Source organism: Neophocaena asiaeorientalis, unplaced genomic scaffold (assembly GCF_003031525.2).
Source record: "Neophocaena asiaeorientalis asiaeorientalis breed wild unplaced genomic scaffold, Neophocaena_asiaeorientalis_V1.1 scaffold240, whole genome shotgun sequence".
NCBI classification, from domain to species: domain Eukaryota; kingdom Metazoa; phylum Chordata; class Mammalia; order Artiodactyla; family Phocoenidae; genus Neophocaena; species Neophocaena asiaeorientalis.
Window position 1 is genome coordinate 9,123,932 of NW_020185331.1, and position 24,274 is coordinate 9,148,205.

At 41.1% G+C, this 24,274-nt stretch overlaps 1 protein-coding gene across 4 annotated transcripts in view; it reads right to left on the bottom strand.

The window, feature by feature from the left end:
• SORCS1 (sortilin related VPS10 domain containing receptor 1) overlaps positions 1-24,274 on the bottom strand; it is a 539,290-nt gene that overhangs the window by 245,956 nt on the left and 269,060 nt on the right. For all 4 annotated transcript variants that reach the window (XM_024734898.1, XM_024734896.1, XM_024734899.1 and 1 more), the window contains exon 3: positions 6,606-6,705. In XM_024734898.1, the coding sequence (XP_024590666.1) occupies positions 6,606-6,705 (100 nt within the window). The remainder of the gene's footprint in view (positions 1-6,605; positions 6,706-24,274) is intronic.

Below are 24,274 nucleotides of genomic sequence, written 5' to 3' on the forward strand. Positions count from 1 at the left end.
TTTTTTTTTTTGCGGTACGCGGGCCTCTCACTGTTGTGGCGTCTCCCGTTGCGGAGCACAGTCTCCGGACGCACAGGCTCAGCGGCCATGGCTCACGGGCCCAGCTGCTCCACGGCATGTGGGATCTTCCCGGACCGGGGCACGAACTCGCGTCCCCTGCATCGGCAGGCAGACTCTGAACCACTGAGCCACCAGGGAAGCCCTTGATCTGATTTTTGAACACTCAAAAAAAAGAACAGAACGATGCGTGATGGACTAAAGCAGTACAGACACTCAGCTGTACCCAGGAAGGATCAAAGGAGATTATCTCTCCCTTTAGCCATCATTGTTCAGGTTAAGCGCAGGCGAGCAAGAATTTGTTGCCAAAAAAAGTCACTTCTACTGAAGTTTGGAAAGTGCCACTTCCACTCTGTCCCTAAGTTCATGCATTGCACGTGTTTATGAATGAAACATACATGATTTTTTAAAAGATTAGAGGCAAACGCATGATCTTGTATACAAAGGGACAGATCAAAGAGTCAGGGTAGAACGAGCAAGTGTTGCCTGTCTGCTAAGGGAAATGTCATGCACCCCCTTTGATGTATTATACAATACACTCGTTCCCCTCGGCCTCGCCGGAAAATGGTGAGTGAGTGCTATGCAGAGTCCTGGCATTTTAAATATTAATCATGCTCTTCTTGGCTAGAAAACATAAAATTATACAATATGGCTTAGAAAATACTAAAACCTACAGGGATTCTTTTAACTGTCCTTGTTTATTCACTTGAAATAATTAATTTTATCATTAGAGAAAATAAATATGTCACAGCTGGTTTCACACTGTATTTTTCTTTTCAAGTTCCAGCCTAGGAGTCCAAAACCCAACCTAAGTTCAATACAAATCCTCAGCCATGTGTTGGACATGACTGAACCCCAAGACCCTGTGCTCTGCATGTTAGAGACAACAAAGTGAATCAAGGCACTTATCCCATCCAGGACCCTGCGTTCTAAAGGGGCAAGTATACAGGGTCAAAAACAACTATAATCAGAAGAGAGAAGTGCAGGAAAACAGAAGCAGATGCCTGGGAGGTCAGGGGGAGTGAGAAAATCTCATTAGTGGAATTGATTCGATTTTATGGAATAGGTGGCAGAAACAGGTGGACCGGTGCCAGTCCGCGGCCTGTCAGGAACCAGGCCGCACAGCAGGAGGTGAGCGGCGGTCGAGCAAGCGAAGCTTCATCTGCCGCTCCCCATAGCGCCCCATCGCTCGCGTTACCGCCTGACCCATCCCCCCCAACCTCCCACCGCTCCGTGGAAAAATTGTGTTCCAAGAAACCGGTCCGTGGTACCATAAAGGTTGGGGACCGCTGCTTTAAAGGTCTAATGATCTTTGCTCTTGTATTCACCAGTTGCATGCTGCCTCAGGCAAGACACTAAACTCTTGGGACTCAGTTTCCATATCTGTTAAATGCAAAAGCAGAACCTTAAAATTTCCAAAATCTTTTAGGCTCTGATTCAACGATTCCATCATTTTTCCTAAGAGAAGTTGGAGGACACTATCAACCACACCTCTTTCCTGTCCCCAAAGGTCATGTATATGATATAGACCGCCCAAGCAAATGACAAGAGGAATTAAGCATGCCCAGGATATAAAGAGAAGAGGCAAGAAGTCAATAATCATACACTTATTTAGAAAGTGCCACATACAGTACGGTAATTAAAACCTAAACATCTGGAGAAAATGTAAACAGTGTTTAATGTTGGCATGTACCAAGAGACGGGCAAGAATGGTCAATGTGCTCTGAGGAACCAGGGTCCTATTTATAGGATACAAGTCTTGGAAGGCTCTCTCAGCAGGAAAGGTATTAATTAAGTGGTGATAACACAGAAAGAAGAAAGAACTGGGAAAAGGGGGGGGGGGGCAAAGGGAAATATAAAGAACAAATAGTCTCTAGGTTTTATCTTTGCTGGGAACACACTGTACAGACAGTACAAGGTTATAACAACTAAAAATTAAGTGCTGAAAACACAGAAAGAAGAAAGAACTGGGAAAAGGGGGGGGGGGGCAAAGGGAAATATAAAGAACAAATAGTCTCTAGGTTTTATCTTTGCTGGGAACACACTGTACAGACAGTACAAGGTTATAACAACTAAATGAATTGGGTGTTCTGAGTTTAAAAAAACAAAACACTTTTTTTCTTTTCTCCCCCAATGAATTCCACTTGGGATTCTGTATTCTGTAATCCTTAAAGATGTTATACAATACCGCATGAAGGGAGCATAGCTAAGGTTGGTTGGGGGCGATAGGAAAGGTACTGCGGATAGACGCACACTGAGTATACAGAAGTTTTCTTTTTTAGGCAGAAAACAAACTCAGTGAGAATTTAAGAGTAAGACTGAAATTTCAGCATTGATTTTTTTTCTCTTTGATACATTTGTATTAGCTCTCCCCATCACCATCTACAACCCAGATGTTCATTTCTACAGCAGGTTAAGTCATCTTTTCTCATAGAATATTATATGTAGGAAGCCAATAAACTACTGCTGAAACCAACAAGACTTGGGATTTATCATGAACTGGGGGTGGGGGAGTACTTTCCCTCGGAGGCATGGTGACGAATAGGTAGCCTGCCTCTCCTCTGGCACTAGGACCCACTCATCCTTGTACTTTTGAGCCTACCTCATATATCAGAGGCCAGGTGCTGAGTTCCTTCGAAAGAGAGGACGCTTGAGCTAGGATAATACCTGGGGGCCAGATTTCTATGTCTCTTAGTCAAGATTTCCTAGACTGACCTATGATGAGATTACAGTTTTTAGTGTAACAGACACATCCAAGGAAAGCTGCAGTAATTTACAGCAGGCTTGCAAAGAAATAGCCAATGAATGATCATCAATTTAAACTGCAAATAAGGGCCTGTTTCGTCCTGGCTGCTGATCCCAGTAATGCCCCTAACAAGCTGCCTGCAAAGCCAGGGCCTGATGCCTGCTGTTGGAGACATATTGATTGAAGAACTGTGCTTGTCCGCATAAGCAGCTAAAAATAGCCAGAAGAATGCAAAGGCAAAACAGGTTTCTGGGAATGGAAGACAGTTACTCCGGTGTCGGTTTTATTCCAGTTGCTCTCACTGATGTGAAGAGGAGAGAGAAGTATCTGGTACAAAAGATGTTAACTTGTTAGACAGCACCCCAGAGACCTAAAAGAATTAATACAACCCTTTAAAGGGGCCTGCCTTTTCACTGGAGGACGCAGAAGTCCTAGGAGAATTAGAGCAAACCTCAATGCCTTTGTCCTGCATAATTAATACAGCCTGATATTTCTTTTCTTCTTCTTCTTTTTTTATAACATAAACTCTCATTGATTGGGGGAAATATATTCACACTTTAAAATGTTAGGCAGGTACCATCTCTTTGGTTCAAGTATGTCCCTTTGTGGGGGAAAGTCCATATTTCATGGTGATAAATTCACCTCATAAGCAGAAAAACTGAACACAAATATACTGCTATGTCAACATTATTGATTTTTGTACCATTGTAAAGACCTTCATCATCCTCCAATATTTCTTAAATCTATCAGCATCTCAGAAAGTCACCCTGAAGGCCTCATTTATCTGTAGAGGAAAAGATCCCTCCTCCTAGGTTCACCCATAAACATTGTGATTTAAACAGCTCAGGCCTGCCTCTGCTTCTGGAAGTTAACCTGCAGAGAGAAAGCTGTTCTCAGAGTCATGGGCAATGGCTACTTCTTCTCTGGAAAAAGGATCAGCCAAGTCTTAATTTTAGCTAAATGCCCATGGCCAAATGTCTTTTTTTTTTTTTTTTTTTTGCGGTACACGGGCCTCTCACTGTTGTGGCCTCTCCCGTTGCGGAGCGCAGGCTCCGGACGCGTAGGCGCAGCGGACATGGCTCACGGGCCTAGCCGCTCCGTGGCATGTGGGATCTTCCCGGACCGGGGCACGAACCCGTGTCCCCTGCATCAGCAGGCGGACTCTCAACCACTGCACCACCAGGGAAGCCCCAAATGTCTTTTTTGAAATCCCTGCAGGTAACTATAGATTAAGTATGCAGCTTGATTGATATTGATGTATTAACATAAATAGATTCAGTGGCAGGGCTCCATTCTGTATCACATCTAAGCTTTCCTTCTAGTCTTAGGAGCTACATCTGGACTTGAGAGCTCACTCTTCAGGTCCTGCTCCTGTTAACAGTGCTGTAGTCTTCAGGTCACTACCACATACTCTGCTGCTACAGAAAAGCCTATGCCTATATTCAATATTTGACATCCTATTTTTAAAAATCATATTCCTTTCTAATGGCATTAATAAAACAGAGACTGTCACTAGATAAGAACAATTCTAAGTCTCTTCCAGCTGTAAATTCCTTTGTTTTCATCTGTATCACTTTACAAACAGGAAAACGTAAATGACTCACCCAAAGTAACCTGCTAGGTGGAAGCAGAGTCAGAAACTTCTCAACTACAGAAAATCATAGTGCATTTACTACTAGAATACGGGATCTTTGAGGGTAGAAAGCTGGCTTATTTCTTTTTGTAACCTATACTGCCTACAGATCGTTGATTGCTAAATGAAATTTACTAAAAATGTGAACTAGAGGAAAAATCAATAGGGGTTACAAGAATCAATTCAAAGCCAACAGACATAACTCAATCTCATTATAAAAAATAAAGGATATAAATTCAGCTCCTTAATTTAGGACTGTATACAGCAGATCAAAATTGTTTAGATGTAATTGTTGATGAGGGACCGGTCATCGGCCAGGAAGGGGAAGATAGGAGCGTTCAAGGGAAATCTCTAAATTTGTGAGGTTGACATTATTGAACTGTGCTGTCCAATACTGTGGCCATCAGCCACATGTGGCTACTTGCATTCAAATTAATTAAAACGAAATGAAATGTGAAATCTGGTTCCTCAGTCACACTAGCCATACTTCAAATAATAGCCCCAAGTGGTTAGTGTCTATAGTATTGGATAGCTTAGAGGAACATTTCTATCATTGTAGAAAGTTCTACTGAACACAGCTACTTATAGAGGATAATCACTACTTTCACTTCCAATAATTATATGAAGAAGGAGAAGGAAGACGAGAAAAGGAAAATAAAGTGAAGAGAAATCATGATTAAGCCTTAACTATTCTGTGCTAAACACCTGACATGCCTTAGTTCATACGATTCTTACAACTTTCCCCATGAGGTAGGTACTATAATTATCCCCATTTTCAATTTGATGACACTGTGCTTGGAGAGATTAAGTAAATCACCATAGTTATATACTTGTTAATTGGCTTAGCTGGGTTTTTACTCAAGCTATCTGACTCCAGAGTCTATGCACAATGGGAAATTATGCTGCTCCAAAATAAAAACTTGAAATGTTTACAGTCAGAAGAAACATTACGCCCTACCTAGGTGGTTCTTAATCCCAGATACGTACCAGAAGCACCTGGGGAGCTTGCGCGAGATACAGTTCCCTGAGGCCTAACCCAGAGCAACAGGAGTGGGGCTAAGGCTTGCATATGTGGGGAAGCCTAGTGCTCTGAATGTACAGCCAGAGTTGAGGATGACTGTTTAGAGCTGTACTAATCTACCTTCCACAGTCCAGATGACAAAATGCGGCACCTACCTACCCAAGGTCACTAACAGTACCCACTGACAGATCTGAAATGAGAACCTAGGTATCAGGGCTGCCATCGTAACAGAATATGGCTTAGGACACATGAATGAAAAACCTTTTTCTGCTTCCTGATGGATATTCATCTCTATTCATATAACTCACATAATACTTAGAAATTACCTGTCAGAATTCAGAATTGGATAGTGCAAATTTTTAAAACCAGACAATGAATGTAATACCATTCTCCTCTTGAGACCAATAGGTCTTTCTCTTTTAAAAGCAAACATTTTCTTCCTAAGAAAATAACATCTTTCTCTGAAGAGTAAATAAACCCTCTTCGTAAGAGGAGTAGTATACAGTGGAAACGGTATGACTGCCAAGCAAGAAACCTGAATCTTGTCCCAACTGTGCCCATAACTCTGTGAAGGGGGCAAGTCATTTCCTTTCTTTGAACCTTAGTTTTCTCATCTGTAAAGTTAGCATGTGGTTTATGATGATCACCAAGGTTCCTTCCCAGTATTGCCTCCATTCTGACATCTGTGTGCAGGCTGAATAAACTTTCGAAATGAAACTTCCAACCTGCTGTAGGACAATGCATTTACTTCAACTCTAGCCAATCTATTTACTCCATGTCAAGGGAAAACGGGGACATCACATGAAAATCCCATCTTTTCTTCTGTTTTGTCAAGGCTCATTCCGATTCTTGTCACTGATTGGTCAGAGCTCTTGACAAGAGTCTGAACATCCACTCAACAAGACATTCCCTGTAGCTGTCTTTTGGAAATGGTAATGATATACCTACCCCATCTCCCTCCTACATTCACAGCTGCTGATCTGAAAATTATGATGTGTCAGACATTTTACCACCTTAACATCCATCAACTCATCTTTATATCTCTTAAAGCTTAACTGTATTGGATTTTTAGGTGGTTTAGAGAGGTTAGCCAGCCAAGACAGAAGTCACATCATGAATAAATAGCATTCGGAATATACATTTCTTACCTTACGCTTGTTGGTCGGACACACGTAGAGATAGCTTAAAATTGTTTTCAACCCAACTTTATCATTCAGCTTCTCATAGGTTGTCCCATAATCGGTTGACCTATAATTCAAAAGGAGCATTAATGAGGACAGAAGTATATATGTCATTTGTCTGCCTGTCAGTATAATGTATGTTTTACATAGTAGAATGGCTCTCCAGAGGTTTCTAAATGATTCATGTAGTACATAATGATGCTTAATTATGTACACAGTAGCATCATGTGAGTGGTTAACATTTGCATTTAAATTGAATTGGTAAAAATTAAAACTCCATCTCTCACTGCTCCTTAAGGTACGTGCATGGCATAAAGAAAGTGTTTAATTTTCAAAGATTGAGAATGAGGGTGTCCCTTGAATTAACCAAAGAAATAAAGACCTTTTACTTAGATTTGACATTTCCAAACTTCTGCTTTATCTTTGGCAAGTGGAAAAGCAGGTTCTCCTGATTTATCTACAAGCTGTGTTTTCTCTCATGAGCCATAGAATATATGGTGGGTCAGTTCCTCCAAAGGTCATTCAGTCTTTTCCTATTATTTAAGAATAAGAAAATGTCTTGATAATAAGTGAAATTTCACAATTCTAGTTGGTGGCCTTTTCCAGCGTTAAGCCACCTGGAGTTGGGAGAATATCACTTCTTGGTACTGACTCTATCTTTTACGGAGATTCTCTCCTCTCTTCTTGATGCTGGTCAGTAACTTATTAATTCAGACTGAATAAATAGGCCCTAATCACCTCTTCTATGTAAGTCTATTACATATTTCAGAATTGTACATCTTATTAGATCAACACTGTAACCATGTACAGTAGGAAATATTATCTGTATTTGAAGAAAGTGGTTCAGAGAACTTAAGTGACCTATTCGAAGCCAGTTAGAATTTGACTCTAGGTATCATGGCCCTAAGCCCTGTGTTGTTTACATTATACCATAGCTTTGTTTGTTTTTTTTTAATTTAAAAGAAACACATAAAATCTCTTGTCAGCCTTCTTTATACATATAGGAGATTCCCAATGAAAATTCATTCATTCATTCCTTTACATTTGTAGAGCCTCTAAAATGGACCAGGACCTGTGCTATGTAGCAGGATACAACACATGCCCCTACTCTCAAGAATCTAACAGCTTTTTATTTTATTTATTTATTTATTTTTGGCTGCATGGGTCTTTGTTGCTGCACTTGGGCTTTCTCTAGTTGCAGCGAGCGGGGGCTACTCTTCGTTGTGGTACGCGGGCTTCTCATTGCAGTGGCTTCTCTTGTTGCAGAGCGTGCGCTCTAGGCGCACGGGCTTCAGAAGTTGTGGCTCGCGGGCTCTAGAGCGCAGGCTCAGCAGTTGTGGTGCATGGGCTTAGTTGCTCTGCGGCATGTGGGATCTTCCCAGACCAGGGCTCAAACCCGTGTCCCCTGCGTTGGCAGGTGGATTCTTAACCATTGTGCCACCAGGGAAGTCCCAAGAATCTAACAGCTTTGAGAGGCAGAAAAAAAGTTGTAATGTGTTATGTGTAATGAAAGAGATAAAAATTAACAAGACTCAGAAAATAAAGTTGGTTTAATTAGAAAAACCACAACAATGTAATTATTTTAATTTATTTCTGATATTGATAAAAGTTGCATATTCCCATAGACCATAAAGACTAAATAGAAGAATTTTCTGTTAACAACCTCAACACCATATATTAAGAGCCTACTCTGGACCAGGCACTGGAGACAGAAAGCTATAAAGTATAAGTTCCTGGAATTAAGGAATTAAGAATTATTGTGGCTGGGGACCCAGGGATCTCTTTACCCTAAAAATTTATATATACATATATATAATACATAAATATTATAAATGACATTATATTATTATAATATATATTATATTTATAAGTAAATAAATATAAATAGTCAGTACTTTATAAAATTTAGATTATACTCCAAATCACTGAAGATTGGAGTGGTATGAAAAGTTTCTTGGAAGGACTATGGACCTTGAAAATGGAAAATCGGTAGGGCTTTAGAAAAGGGATGTAGAGTTGACCCTTGAACAACAGGGGAGTTAGGGGCACCAACTAAATATTCCTGTAGTCAAAAATCAGCCTATAACTTACAGTCAGCCCTATATATATATATATATGTGGTTTCTCCACATCTGTGGTTCTGCATCCAAGGATTCAAACAACCACAGATTGTGTAGTACTATAGTATTTACTACTGAAAAATATCCATGTATTAGTGGATGCACACAGTTCAAACCTGTGCTGTTCAAGGGTCAGCTGTAGTCAGGGCATCAAAAACTAGAAGTACCTTGTGTAATCCAAATATATAACTGGATTTCCTCAGGAACAGTCTGTGCTCTAGCCGAACTGAACAAACGCTGGCTTGAGAGCCAAGAATATTTGAAGAATAATCCCAAACTCTTCGCAGAAGATCTTATCCATGAACCACAACAAACTTCTTTAAATTCTCCTTCCATATTTACTTTTTTCTCCTCAAACTCATCTTGATGTGAAAATCCCCCCTACTTTCTAAGAAATATCTGAGACTTCTTCCCTTACTCAGTCTAATCTTGGTGTTTGACTATTTTTTCCCACTCTTACCCTGGCCTTACTGGGTCTACTTTCTCTTCTTATTAAGACTTGCTTGTCTCCAAAATTTCACTAGTCTTCCTCTAACTCCTTTTACTGGATAACTTTTTCTATTTAGCATTCTGAACAATACTCACAAGTTCAAGGACAAAAAACCCAGATTCAAAATCTATGGGGGGCAGTGATGGGAGGAGGATGAAATGTACAAATACCTCTACATTAATAAATTTTGCCTAGTGATAGGTGGAAATCAATAGGACTATGTTGGAGATGAGAGAACGGTTCAATTTTTCTAGTGGGATAATGGGAAGGAGGCCAGAGAGGTAGGGATCAGTCTATAAAAGCATGATAATTAGTTTCTTATAATTTCTATCAACTTGATCTCTGAGCTGCTCAACGAATATTTTTACATTCAAAAAACATACTACAGGTTTTCCCTGGTGGCGCAGTGGTTGACAGTCCGCCTGCCGATGCAGGGGACACGGGTTCGTGCCCCGGTCCGGGAAGATCCCACGTGCCACGGATTGGCAGGGCCCGTGAGCCATGGCCACTGAGCCTGCGCATCCGGAGCCTGTGCTCCGCAACGGGAGAGGCCACAACAGTGAGAGTCCCGTGTACCACAAAAAAAAACCCAAAAACATACTACAAGGGCAAACCCTGTGTGTGTGTGTGTGTGTGTGTGTGTGTGTGTGTGTGTGTGTGTTTATTCAAATAATATCCCAATGTGACAAGATGATAATGGAGTGACTATTTCAGATTTACATTAACAACTTCTTTTTCAGATAGCTTACAGTATGTTATTGGGCATTTTTCTCTTATTATAACATCACCAATCCAGATACTTCAGGTATCTTCCATTACTTTTTGTGCCATTTTTTGCCCCTTGATTTTCCAAAGCTCAAAAAGTGAATCGAAATTTGTTAATTCTCAATTCCAGCAGAACTAAATGTTTAAACATTATGGTATTATAATAATTGATGGAAAGAAGAAAAAAATGATGTATTTCCATACACCCCAAATGACACAGACTGGCAATTCTCCATGGTTGTCCCACAGAACTAGAATTAGAGTGTTGACAAGTATCATAGGTAAAACTAACAAACAGCTGGGATACACTGGTACAATGAGACAGGAGTGAAAATACTCAATATTGGCAAACCAGTTGGCAAACAGTTACTGCACCAAGTTCACAGAATAGCTACTTCCACCAGCTTCACCACCATGGTCTCCTCTTGGAGAACTCCCAGATCCCTCACAGTCCCAGCAACCGAAAGATTGAGGGCTGGCACAGCAGAGGTCCCCAAGAAACTTGCTCCAGCACTTGTTCTGAATGGCCACTGCCTACTCCAGTCAGCCTGAGCCCCAGTGGAGGAGACAGTGGCCTTGGAGGAGGCACTGCACCCTGGGAGGCAATTCCCAGTGCCCGTCTGCAAACTCCCCTTCACAGCTAACACGTGCTTCTAGTTACGCCTGCGTGGTCAAATGCGGGAAATTCAGTCTCCTAGGTATGTGGGCTCCGAAAGAGCAGGAGAAAGACAGACAGCTGAGCAGCAGGCTGGCTGTTGAGCCAGTGCACTAGCTGTTAAATATTTTAAGTATCATCTCTAGATATGGGGGAGAGGAGTGTGACCTAAGATCAAAAAATGTTAGAAAACACTTAAGGCAAAATTTAATGTTTCTTCACTTCAGAACTTAGAAATTTTATTATTCTTATATGCATGTATAGATTTTATTATTCTAATATACACTGTGAACCTCTTACATGCCTATTGCATGCGGCATTTTCAAAGCATATTTGATTATAGGATCCATTCTTGAGAGGTATCTAATGAGATTCGTGTTCTGAACAACATACTTTGGGAAACAATATGAAGAACAAAAAAGCCAAAAAAAGATTATGGATCTTGGTTTCATAAGAAAAGGAGAATAAAAATATTTAAAACGAATCAAATCGGCAAAGAGAAATGCCAGTTATGCTAACCACAGCGACTGCTGTTGTAAAGGCAATAAAGGGAAGTAATCTTAAAAAATATGTATCATACACAGACATATTTAAGACACAATATAAGCAGCCTTGATAAATAGCAAATGATTAAATCAAGGATTGCAGGTTCTTGCTTTTGATCCTTAATCTTTATTCTACCCTTTCTATGAACGTATCTTAAATAGTGACTTTCAGAACATTTCAAAGATGTCTTTATTTAAGTATTTACTATATGCATAGAACTAAGATGAGCTTCTCTAAGGGGCAGAGAAACCATATTCAAGGCATGGCACCTGCCTTCCAAGAACTTACGATCTCTTTGAAAAGACAAAAAGTCCCCCAGTTGAAGGGATGAATACACGGCATGGCTAGTTTCCACAAGGAGTGGCAGAAATAAAATGTGTGATTGGATTTCCTCTACTATAATTTTATAACATCAAATGAGATAATAAATAAGCACAGAATCATTTGTAAACTAAATTAATCCATAAAAAGTGCCGAGCACAATAGCTGGTATGTAATAAACAATCTACAAATGATAGCTTTTGTTGTTCATTTTATCACTCATCTTTTTTTCTTGATTTTTCATATTCTTTGCCCAACACTTAACTAAAACCCATCACATGAACCCTCAAGGAAAATCTGAATCACTGAAAATGAGTTAGAGTTAGTTTGCTTAGAAGATAAGACTATTTCATCAAGCTATTACCATTTTAAAATGTAACCACATTTAGCCTATCATATTTTAAAGGATATGTGCTAGTACCTTTGTGTGGGTCTCGGATCAGAAAGATAAGGGTAAGAACTGGAATTTGATAGTTAAAGATTCTGCACTCTGCTTCTATAATAATTGTGCCAGGATCCCATTGCTGAATAGACTGCTATGCTTAAGAAACCTAACAGAAAATAAAAATGAACGTTTATTGGGTGCTTACAATGTGATCTAAGCTCTTCAGCTCATACAGAATCCCATGAGATGGACACTGATGGTCACATGCTACAGATAAGAAAGTCTCAGATGTATAAGTAACCTGCTTAACTAAGGCCACAGAACTTGGAGGTACAGCCCTCATTCTGGGCTGTATCCTTAACCCCATGCTGCACTGGCTCTCTCCAAAGTTACAAGAGGAAAAGGAAATACACTTACAAAATCTAGCTTTGTATTTCTTAGTAAAAGGAATATGAACTGAAATCATTAGAAGTCCCTTGTGGTATAGGCCAAAACTTCGCTTCTCTTCATACTTAGTAAAAATACAGAGGCCCTGCCAGGGAGAATCGATATTAAGAAAAGCATAACCAGGGCTTCCCCAGTGGCGCAGTGGTTGAGAATCTGCCTGCCAATGCAGGGGACCAGGGTTCGAGCCCTGGTCCGGGAAGATCCCACATGTCACAGAGCAACTAAGCCCGTGCGCCACAACTATTGAGCCTGTGCTCTAGAGCCCATGAGCCACAACTACTGACCCACGTGCCACAACTACTGAAGCCCGTGCGCCTAGGGCCAGTGCTCTGCAGCAAGAGAAGCCACAGCAATGAGAAGCCCACGCACCGAACAAAGAGTAGCCCCCGCTTGCCACAACTAGAGAAAGCCCGCGCGCAGCAACGAAGACCCAACAAAGCCAAAAATAAATAAATTAAAAAAAAAACAGAAAAGCATAACCAGAAACTCTCACAATGATGTACGAGGAAAAGAAAGTATGTCCTTGATCTGGTCCACCTTGGCTCCTGGGAAGCCTAGAAATATGCACGAAGTGAGTGGGTCAAACTGTTAATGATTTGATGATGGCTCATGAAGACTACCAAGACGTCACAGCCTAACAGCACAAGCAATGACTTGAAGTTGAACAGAACTGGACTCAGGAGCTCACTATCTGAGTAACCAAGCAGTCAGTGTACTGGTCTCCATAACAAACTCCAGACTTGCTATAGAAAAGTCACATTTACTTTTATATCTAATAGGCTTGCAATATAATTCCGAGATGCGCATTCCTCAATCCCTCTCCTTTTCCCCTCTCCTGCCTACCCCTGCCCACTCCAGCCTTGTTATCCTCTGTATCTAGAAAGCTCTTTCCCCAGATACCCTGACAGATGGCCCCTCAGTTCTTTCTGGACACCATTCGTGCTGTATGAAATAGTGACCCCCCCTCACTCTCCCAGCACACTGCACCTCCTTAGCCTCTTTTATTTTCATAGTATTTACCCCCCTCTGATAGACTTTTAGTTATTTTTTTTTATTGTCTGTCATCTTCCACCAGAATGTAAGCTCCATGAGAGGAGGAAAGATGTCTCTTTTATGCACAGCTGTCTTCCTAGCTCTCAGAAGAGTCCCCCAGACACTTGCGAAACCCAATTGTTTTTGGCTGAGTGACTGACTTCACAGATGTTTGCTCTTCTTGTGTGGCCCACTGGATTTCTACTAATGCAAAATTAAGAGGCTCACTTAGTCTGGCAAAAACCACTGCAGTCCCTGCCGTGTGCAGATACAATCAGCTGTGCAGGATGAAGCCGGACTAGGGCAGTGAGCGTGTTCTATGCTCCTCTACTTTTTAAAGGAGAAACCTCTGCCTGGCGTCTCTCTCCTGACTACTCTAAGTACCATAAGGACGGCGCACATCTTTGCTCACCCCCAAGTCCCTAGTCTCCAGGATGAGGCTGGCACATAACAGGCGCCTTCTGCATACTGAGGCTGAATGAATACATGAAGCCTGATGGACACACTCTCTGAACCAAGGATGAGCCAGGCTTCTTCTTCAAAACGGCTTTAGAAAGTATCCAAATAACCTGACCCCCTCCTTCTTCACCTCCAGGCCCCAGAGAGGGGAGATACTCTCTGCCAGACACCGTGCCATCTTGCCAAGGTCACAAAACCAAGACTCAGGCTGTAGAAGGAAGCCTGGAGACAGGAAGCATCAAGGCATCACTGAAATCAGCTCAAATGAGATGCCCTAAAAGCAGAACAGTGTTTACCTCTAAATCAAGCGGCTGCGGCTTCTGTGTTTTGTTTCTTTCCTAAGATCATTAAGAGCAGCCACCTCCATTGTTCCTGGTGCATGTGGAGGCATAAAAATAGCTTCCAAAGGCAAAGGTTCACTGGCTGCATCGCAGACTCCGCTCCTGCGTAACTCAGGATGCATGAGGTTAAAGCAGTGAGAATAATTTAGGGTTTGGAAAATGTTTGCGAGTGAGTCGATATTTAAATAACTTCATTATCATTCATTGACGGATTTTTTTAACTTGTCAGTGCAACTGATATTTCTATTACCATGTTATAACAAACCTCTGCACATTTAAAGCACAGTCACCAGATTCCATTAGTCTACCCACTGTCAAGAAAATATGTCCCAATCCATTTTTCATAATACCTCGAGAATAGGCAGTCTACATCAAATGATGACGTGGGGCTGAAGGAAACTGTCTCCTGCTTCCTAAGGATTCTGCCCTGAAATACGTTTGCCTGTCAGCCTAAACATATAATTTAAATGTGCTGCTGAGACATTATGGTGAATCCAGAGCTGAACAAGCTTCCCTCCATTGCTTGGATACACTGAGCTTTTCAGATCAACCTGCAGAATCAGAGCAAAGGGGGTTCAAGAGCAGGAGCCGGGGGAGGCATGTCAACGCGCTATACAGATGCTTCCACTCTGCCATGTGCCACAGTACTTGCAATGTAATTTAATTTGTAATAAAAAACTGTTTGGGCTTCCCTGGTGGCGCAGTGGTTGAGAGTCCGCCTGCCGATGCAGGGAAATGTAAGGGACAGTACCTATGTGTTAATAAGCTGTGAAAGTCCTCTCTCATCTTTCTGGTCTTTCTTTGCTATCATTCTTCCCTTCCTTGTATCATCATACCGTGCTTTTTTTTTTTTTGAAGTATAGTCGATTTACAATGTTGTGTTAATTTCTGCCGTACAGCAAAGAGATTCAGTTATACATAGATATACATTCTTTTTCATATTCTTTTCCATTATGGTTTATCACAGGATATTGAATGTAGTTCCCTGCATCACACTGTGTTGTTGATGCTTCTAGTCACACAGGGCAGCTGAGATAAGAAACTTGAATATATTTGATTGTAAGTGTATGGATATTGCTCCGTGGGAAAGCGGCCATAGAGAATACAAGACGTTGCCACCCACAGACATTTCTGCAGTAAGTAAACCGATCTATATTACAGTTAACATTAAAGAAAGGGGTTACCCTTACCTCGGAACTATCTTCCAATTCATTTTTTGAGTATAAATATAACCAAAATTGGCACTGATACCCAGATCTCTGACTATGTTGCTTAAGAAAGGGAGGACAAATTAATTTAGGCAGCGGTCTCCTGTCCAGCTTTTTGGGGAACGGGTACAGAGAAGAGTAATTTTCCTAACGAGGTGATGCCCATGAGTTCCTTCTGACACACACACATACACACACACGCATACACAGGGCTGTCTGCCTCCAGTGTCTCTCTTTTTTTTTTTTTTTTTTTTTAGGGCTTCTCATTGCAGTGGCTTCTCTTGTTGCGGAGTACGGGATCTAGGAGGGCTCTAGAGCACAGGCTCAGTAGTTGTGGCGCACGGGCTTAGTTGCTCCGTGGCATGTGGGATCTTCCCGGACCAGGGATCAAACCCGTGTCCCCTGCACTGGCAGGCGGATTCTTAATCACTGTGCCACCAGGGAAGTCCGATATCAGGTTATCTTGTTAGGTTTTTTTTTTTTTTTTCTATAAATGGTAGGAACCTCAAACTCACATGATGGTGTGTAACTGAGCTTTTGCTACCTTTAGTTTTCTAAAAGTTACGTGAAGTGGAAATTGGAGAGGACTGGACCATCTGATCTCCAGCCATGACTGTAACATGCAAGAATTCCTATAGCAGGAGTTTTGGGGAACTATACATCCATAGTGAAGCCTAGAGTTAGGTTTGGAGATAAATATCATCCCAGAATTGCAGGAGACAACCCGGGGTTGGAGTGTCAAGATAGGGGTACATCCTCTTTGTCTGTTGTATGTTGTCGGTTTTCTGTTTGGCTTCTTTAAGGATGAAAGGATTGTGCCTGGTTGGGAAAGATGGTTTGTTCACTATTGCACAGCACTGCAATGTCTTAAATAATCACCATTTATTGTGGGGGGATCCCTACCTATTACTGTGAGGAAAGCTAAACATTCTAAAATGTTAGCTCTTCAGTAAGGTCTTAGAGATAATCTCATTATCTCTGTTCAATGGTTTACATTCTTTTATTAAAGCAGTGGGGCGTTTAAGCCCTCCTCTAATTAGTAAGCTTTATAGACGCATAAGGAGTTAGATGCATTGAAACCCCTGTCATCCACCCCAACAGACCCCCCAGACACCCTAGTTAACCTCTTTTAGTAACTCTTTAACACTTTCACACGACCTCTTGAAATCAATAAAGTACTTTCCACACAATAGAATAACTCTGACCTTATGATTCTGCAGATAAGCATTTAGTTGAGACCCAAGTCATGAAGAAAACCCAGGTTTTCTGATTCGTGTGCTAAGGCATTTCTCAGAATTACAGGATATCAAATATGCAAAAGTGCCTTCATCTCGTCAGAGAAAAAAAATTATAAAGCTTAGCCAACTTAGAATTAATTCATACTGTAAGAAAGAAACATGATTCCATATATGAAAGTTAATTCTCCTCCAAAACAAAGCAAGCAAAGAAAAAAATCAGAGGCATAGATGTATAAGAAACTATGTGTAATCACACTTGGAAGCACATCAAACTGAAAATAGTGTTTACATTCAGGAAAGGGACCAGGATGAGGGATGATAGTCAATCAAAGAGGACAGTAAAAATCACAAATGTTATATAATGCTTACAGAGAATGTATTCCAGCATCCCTCATTGAATGAGATTTAAAAGAAAAGCCCCAAAATACTTGTCATTGATCTTTATTCCAGCCAGTCTGCATGCAGTGATATCTAACCTACCCACAGGAAATATCCCTTTCACAAAATCTGACGGTCCAGCCAACTGGAGCTGGAGCTCTAACCGACACCATCACTCTAGGCCACACTGACACTTGTCCACAAGTCCCCAGGAGAAATGCCAGGTCCTACTTCCCTCAGCTCTTCCAATTTTATTCAAAAAGCAAAGTAATCCAGGAAAAACTGGCAGTTCCATCCATAATCCTACCATTGTCCCTTCCCTGCATTCTTTTTTTTTTTTTTTTTTTCGCGGTACGCGGGCTTCTCACTGTTCTGGCCTCTCCCGTTACGGAGCCCAGGCTCCGGACACGCAGGCTCAGTAGCCATGGCTCACCGGCGCAGCCGCTCTGCGGCATGTGGGATCTTCCCGGATCGGGGCACGAACCCGTGTCCCCTGCATCGGCAGGCGGACTCTCAACCACCGCGCCACCAAGGAAGCCCCCCCTGCATTCTTAAATGCATCGAGATGAAAACAATATAAACTAAAACACTCAGACCCTTCTTGGCCTGCATCTTTTTGTGGCACTGGTGGAACCAGAATACTTGGTAACGGGTGCTGTAAAATGTCCACCAGAAGTCTAAGACTTTGATTCTTCATGATCGGGCACAATGTGAGGTTAATCTAATTGTTAGAAATACAGTGTATTGATAGTGTAATGGTCCATTCATTCAACAATTATTTGTTCTGTCTCCTATGTTCCAGGCCTTGTTCCTGGCACTGGAAATAAAACAGAGAAAGAAGAAATAAATACAAAATTGCTGTTCCTTTGGAGCTTACATTCTAGTGGGAAGACATTATAAACACATAAACAAATGCATAAATAATGTTTCAGGTGACAGTAAATACCATGAAAGTAAAGGAAACAGAGTAAGGAGGACGGAGACTGAGAATGGGGCATGTTACATTACACAGCATAATCAGAGAGGGCCTCGCTGATAAGGCATTTGAGGATAAATCTGAGTGATGTAAGTGGGGAGGTGCACATGTTGACAGAGAGTGTTACAGGCAGAGGGAAAAGCAAGTGCAAGGACATTGAGTCAGGTCCAAGCTCAGGGTGTCTGACTTATGGCCAGGAGGTGAGCATGCCTGGAGCAAAGGCTACTAACAAGGAGGATCAAACTTGGTCTCTCACCAAGATAAAAGCACCTCGACCACATTGAGCTCTGCAGGCCATGCTAAGCCTTTGGAAGTTTCTGAGAAGGGAGTGAGCTTTATCTCACTAAGGTTTTAATAGTGAAGGTTCTAGGATTTACACATGGGAGCTTAGTTTCCCTGTCTGTAAAATGGGAGAAAAAAATGGTATCGGTCTCACAGGATTGTTAGAAGGGTTAAATGAGATGCTCCCTAGAAAATTCTTGGCAAGTAGTAAGCATGTATCAGTGTAAGCAGTTATTACTGTGGTTGATGATTAGTTCAAGAGAAGGGGCTTACAATGAACAGAGGTAGGAGATATAAGCTGAGGGCTCAAAGGACCAAAATTATATATGATAAAACAGATCACCAATTTAGAACTACTTATCTTTTCTTTTTTTAAGTTTTAGTATGTAGCTCCATTTATTTAAGAACTACTTATCTTAAATCCTAAAGGAAGAAAAAAAACATGGATAAATAATGGAAAGGGAGATGCAGCATGATTTCTTAAAACTGAGATCATTTTCCTTGATTAGGATATGTTGATAACAGTGGCACCTGTGGAATTTGTATGTTGGGCTTGAAGGGCTGAAATACTATGTACTTGAAAACTAGATTTCAGCCTCACAAAAACATCAGGAAACATTGCTTGATGGAGGTGAGCCGGTGGCATATTATTTTACAAAACTAAACTTATGTCTGAATGGAGCTTATTTCCAATACCATGACCCAGACTCTTCTAAAAGGTTTTGGCCCTATAACTTATTATTTTTCATCTCCCAAAGCCACCCAAATTGATTTTCTACATACTTCCCTGATTTTTACAGTCCTATTTTTCAAACTACATTTCTCTCATTCTCTCAAAAATAATACGTCCTCCGATTCACCTCCATTAAGCAGCATTTTCAATTTTCAGTATCTGGCTCCCGTTTCTAATTGTACCAATAACTTCTTCAACTCAAGGCCTTCACACTTCTCTCACTTCAGAACATTTAGTGTTTATATGCCTACCTTACAAGAAAAGCGATTAGGGGTCACCCTTCTAAGAGGGGTCAACGCCAGGACTTGTCACAGTAATGGGCTCTGACGTTGCCAATGCAGGCTTTGCCAATGACCTGCTGAGTGACCTTGGGCGAGTTGCCCAACCTCTCTGGGCTGTTCTTTAATAATGCTGACTGACCTTACAAGGTTGCTGGGAGGAATCACTAATCAAACTGATTGGGAAACAGTCAATATAGAGAGCTTTATAAATATTTACTAATATAAAATGAGCTCACCACATTTGAGAGCCAAAAGATTTGCATCATCACAGAAAACCCTTTCTGGACTCCAGAATAACAGTCAACATGGTGCCTGAAATGGTTCTTTTCTCCTAAAATTTAAGGTTACCAGCATTCTGGGGTGGTTTAAGTTTTGTATCCTAAGACAGGGGAATGAATCAGATCAGTGAAGTTTTAGTCACCTACTAGGCAGGGAAAAAAAGTATATATAACATTTTTATAATAAAGTGTCTGTACAACTGAGTTTGTCACTCAAGAAACCAGGTGAATAGAGGACGATATATTGATATTCCAGACACTGTTCTGGATACTGGACATAAAATATTCAACAAAACAAGCAAGGATCCTATTCTCGAGGACCCTGCATTTTAGCTTAAGAGACAATCAATCCCACCAATAAAACTATTTGATATTTTCTTGTTTACATAAGTACTCAGAAGAAAACAAAAGAAGGTCTTGCTGTAAGAAGCCACAGCACGGTACTGTAGATTAGATGGCCTTGGAAGACCTCTCTGAGCAGATGACCTAAGTGTGCACTGGAAGCAGAAGAAGCTACAAAAGCAAAGGTTTTAAGGTGTTTTCAAGAAACCACAAGAACACTGTGCGCTGATAGCTTAGAGGGTGATGAATACAGAGAGACAGACAAGGGCTAGATCACGTAAGGCCTGCCTTGGAGTATAGGGTAAGGAGTTCAGATTTTCTCCTGCGTGAGATCATTAAGGCACAGGGGAGGTTTGGTCAAACCTAAGTCAGAAATTGACAACATTTTTAAGGGATCATTTTGGCTACTGTGTGAAGAATGAACAAGAAAATGGAAGAAGTAGAGAAAGCAAAGAGTCTGGTTCAGTGAGAAGGACGGCCCAGATGAGGGACCCAGGCCAGGAGTCATTCCTGGGCTTGACTTTTCAGTGAGAAATACCTGTAGGCTATAGTCAAGTTATCATTTGCACCAAAACATAGTAATCTATAATTATTTCTATGAACATTTTGTAATAATTTCTATTCATCATGCGTAATGTTTTCTGGGTATAACATAATAATTTCTTCACCTCATACTCTCCCGTAGCACTGTTCGGATCCAGTGCCTGATCCTTCCTTTTCACTTAGGCCCAGACAGTTCCTGAGACGTTCTGGTTACAGATACACTGTAAGGAGTGCGGCTTCTTTGACATAGGGTGTGTTTTTTATAATCAACAGGAATAATTCACGAGTGTATTTATTAGTTATGCTTTATGATTACTATTCACTTCAACTTGAGCTACAGTTTGAGAGTTATGGACTTTGTTTTTTAATCACCAGAAGCTCATCCATCACTTTGCATCCAAGGAGTCTACCAGGTTATAAAGTTTCCCGTTTGTAGTAACAACTGTGATTCAAAATAAGAACCAGTGTTTTGGTCCCCCGACATCTAACCTTAGGTGAAGCACAGGATCTCTAGACGGATTTTTACAGGAAGTGAGATGAAAGCACATAGCTGGAGACTAACGCCAGCACAAGTGCTCAAGAGAACACGCTCTCTGGCTGCTTCCCAGAAGGAAAGTGGTCAGTAATGTACATTGTGTGTCACAGCTACACTGAGGGGTGGCAGAGGAATGACAGGCAGCATACCCTGGCATTTCCACATCAGGATGCGAGCCTAATTTTCTCAAAATGAAATATGATCACCCAAAATCCTGTTCAGAGATTGCCTGAGGAAAGGAGTCTCCAGGACGCCTTACTTAGGTCACTCAATCCTCAGCTATGTATTGAGCATCATTTATGTGGTTAGCTGGGAGCTAAACGTCCCTCCCACATCACCATGTAACGTCTTATGTCTCTTGCAAATAACCACCACTGTGAACAGCAACCTGATCAGTCTTTCCATCCTGGTACCTGAAGATGTGGTATTTTCGTATTGTTAAGAGGCTTTTCTAGAAGGAGCTTTCCGTGGGTAGAGACAGTTTCCCTTGTACAGTGCCTAGCATAAGGCCTTAAGTAATCAGGCATGTACCAAATGTTTTTGACAGTTTTGAGGCTAATGAGAATCAGTTACTATTTTCATACCTCCAAAGGCATTTCAACCCTTGTTTGCTTTAAAATGTGCTTGAAAATCTTGAGAGAGAACTTTTCTTTTTGCCACAGCTGGGTTGTTTTTTTTTAATTTATGTATTCTATTTATTTATTTTTGGCTGCATTGGGTCTTCATTGCTGCACGTGGGCTTTCTCTAGTTGCAGATAGCAGGGGCTACTCTTCTCTTCGTTGCGGTGCGCGAGCTTCTCATTGCGGTGGCTTCTCTTGTTCTCTTTTTGAGCACGGCCTTTAGGCGCGCGGGCTTCAGTAATTGTGGCGCACAGGCTTACTTGCTCCGCGGCCATGTGGGATCTTCCCGGACCAGGGATCGAACCCGTGTCCCCTGCATTGGCAGGCGGATTCTTAACCACTGCACCACCAGGGAAGTCCCCACAGCTGAGTTTTTATACAAATTATTAATAATAACCAATCTTCCTAAAATTCAAGGAACAAAAACTCAGGCTGCTTCATGGGCATTAGGAGAAAATTCAAGTGTCAGTTTACTTTTGAATAGGTAGAATTCTTTTCAAAAAAATGGGCACAACCCTTGGCAAAAAAGTTTTGTGAATAGTGGAAAATAAAATAAATATGTGATCTACTCATTATGATAGACTTCTAGGACCTGCTGGATTAGAATTCTGGAGAAGGACCTGGGAATTGGCAGATTCTGGGAGAGTCTAGTCTGGGAAACCAACGTTGCCATGCAGATTCAACAAGCATCGCCACCAAAGATGAATCAACTACCCTACGCAGAACCTTGCTCTGACACAGTGGTGCAGAGAAGAGATGTGATGGGAGGGGCGTGACTGAAAAAGGCAGGGATTTCTTCTACAGCCCCTGGCAAGGTATTCTTACAGACAGACTTTGGTACTTTATAATAGATGGTGAAAGCAAGGATCCAAGAACCTCGGGAACTTGGCCATGCTCATGCAACCTGTAACAGGCAAACCCTGGTTTCAAATGTCAGTCCTTCCGACTCCTATGCCCATACTCATAACTTCTATCTTAGACTATCTTCCCAACACACTGCCCAAGAATGAACTGAAGATTTTAGGTCTCCCCAATTCTCACTCCTTACCTATGCATGGCCCTATGGTAGACATGGCCAGATCATATGTGACCTAAGGAAGGAATTTGTTTTGGGGAGTTATTAAACCTTTATGAGCAGCCCAAGAACAATCACGGCTTCTTTAAAGATCCAGATACAACTAATCAATATGTCTGAGCTGAAAAAATTCCCTTCTCACTATCCCAGTGCTTTTCAGCCAGGGTGCTATCATTCCCTAGGAAACCCTTTGTAAATGTGTGGGATGTTTTAATACTGTCATAATGATTGAGGGCAGGGGGCCTGGAGATGCCAGATGTCATCACACATAATTTTCAAATGTCCCACTAGGTTTTCATATAGCTAGAAAAATATCTCTAGAACCAAACTCCATTTTACAAATGGATATAACTTTTCCCATTAATAACATACTAAATTTTACAAAATCTGACTCCACTGTAACTGGAGGAAAGAGTGCATTCTTTTTTTTTTTTTTTTTAATTGAGAACTTTACCAAGAGATGTTCACCATTTCTGAAAATCACATGACTAATGACCATGCTGTTCGGGGAACTTGGGCTGCCAACCCTACTCACTTGTACCCGCCTTCATCGCAGCTCTTCTTTCTGACAATTTTACTTCTAACAGTGTATGGTCTAAACACTAACATATTAAAATACATTTTAGAGTTACACAATTATTTTAAATAGAAATAATACAACTAAGAAGTCATCTATTTTTATTATAGAATAACTACAAATAACAAACCTCAAAATTTAAAACCCGACATCTGGTGTTTCTTCTGTCAACCTGTGTATTATGCTTTTTATACAAATTTTATATCAACCTGTTAAAATACTGTATTGAGTTTTGCTTTTTAATTTCATGTCTGTGAATTACTTGTTTAAAAATAATTTTTTTGTTGTTGTTTGTTTGTTTGTTTTTGCGGTACGTGGGCCTCTCACTGTTGTGGCCTCTCCCGTTGCGGAGCACAGGCTCCTGACGCGCAGGCTCAGCGGCCATGGCTCACGGGCCCAGCTGCTCCACGGCATGTGGGATCTTCCCGGACCGGGGCACGAACCCGTGTCCCCTGCATCGGCAGGCGGACTCTCAACCACTGTGCCACCAGGGAAGCCCTAAAAATAATTATTTTTAAGAGTGATTCTGAAACCTTTTTATTCCATAGCTTTTCATAATTAATAAAAGATCTTGTACTTAAAAAATAAAATACATTTGAAAATGCATTCACTGCAAATCAAAACTACACTGAGGTATCACCTCATGACAGTCAGAATGGCCATCATTAAAAAGTCTATAAATAACAAATGCTGAAGAGGGTGTGGATCAAAGGGAACTCTCCTACACTGTTGGTGGGAACGTAAATTGGTGCAGCCATTATGGAGAACAGCATGGAGGTTCCTCAAAAAATTAAAAATAGAGTTGCCATATGACCCAGCAATCCCACTCCTAGGCATATATCCAGACAAAACTATAATTCGAAAAGATACATGCTCCCTTTTGTTCATAGCAGCACTATTCACAATAGCCAAGACATGGAAACAACCTAAACGTGTATTGACAGATGAATGGTTAAGGAAGATGTGGTAGATATATACAAGAGAATACCACTCAGCCGTAAAAAAGAA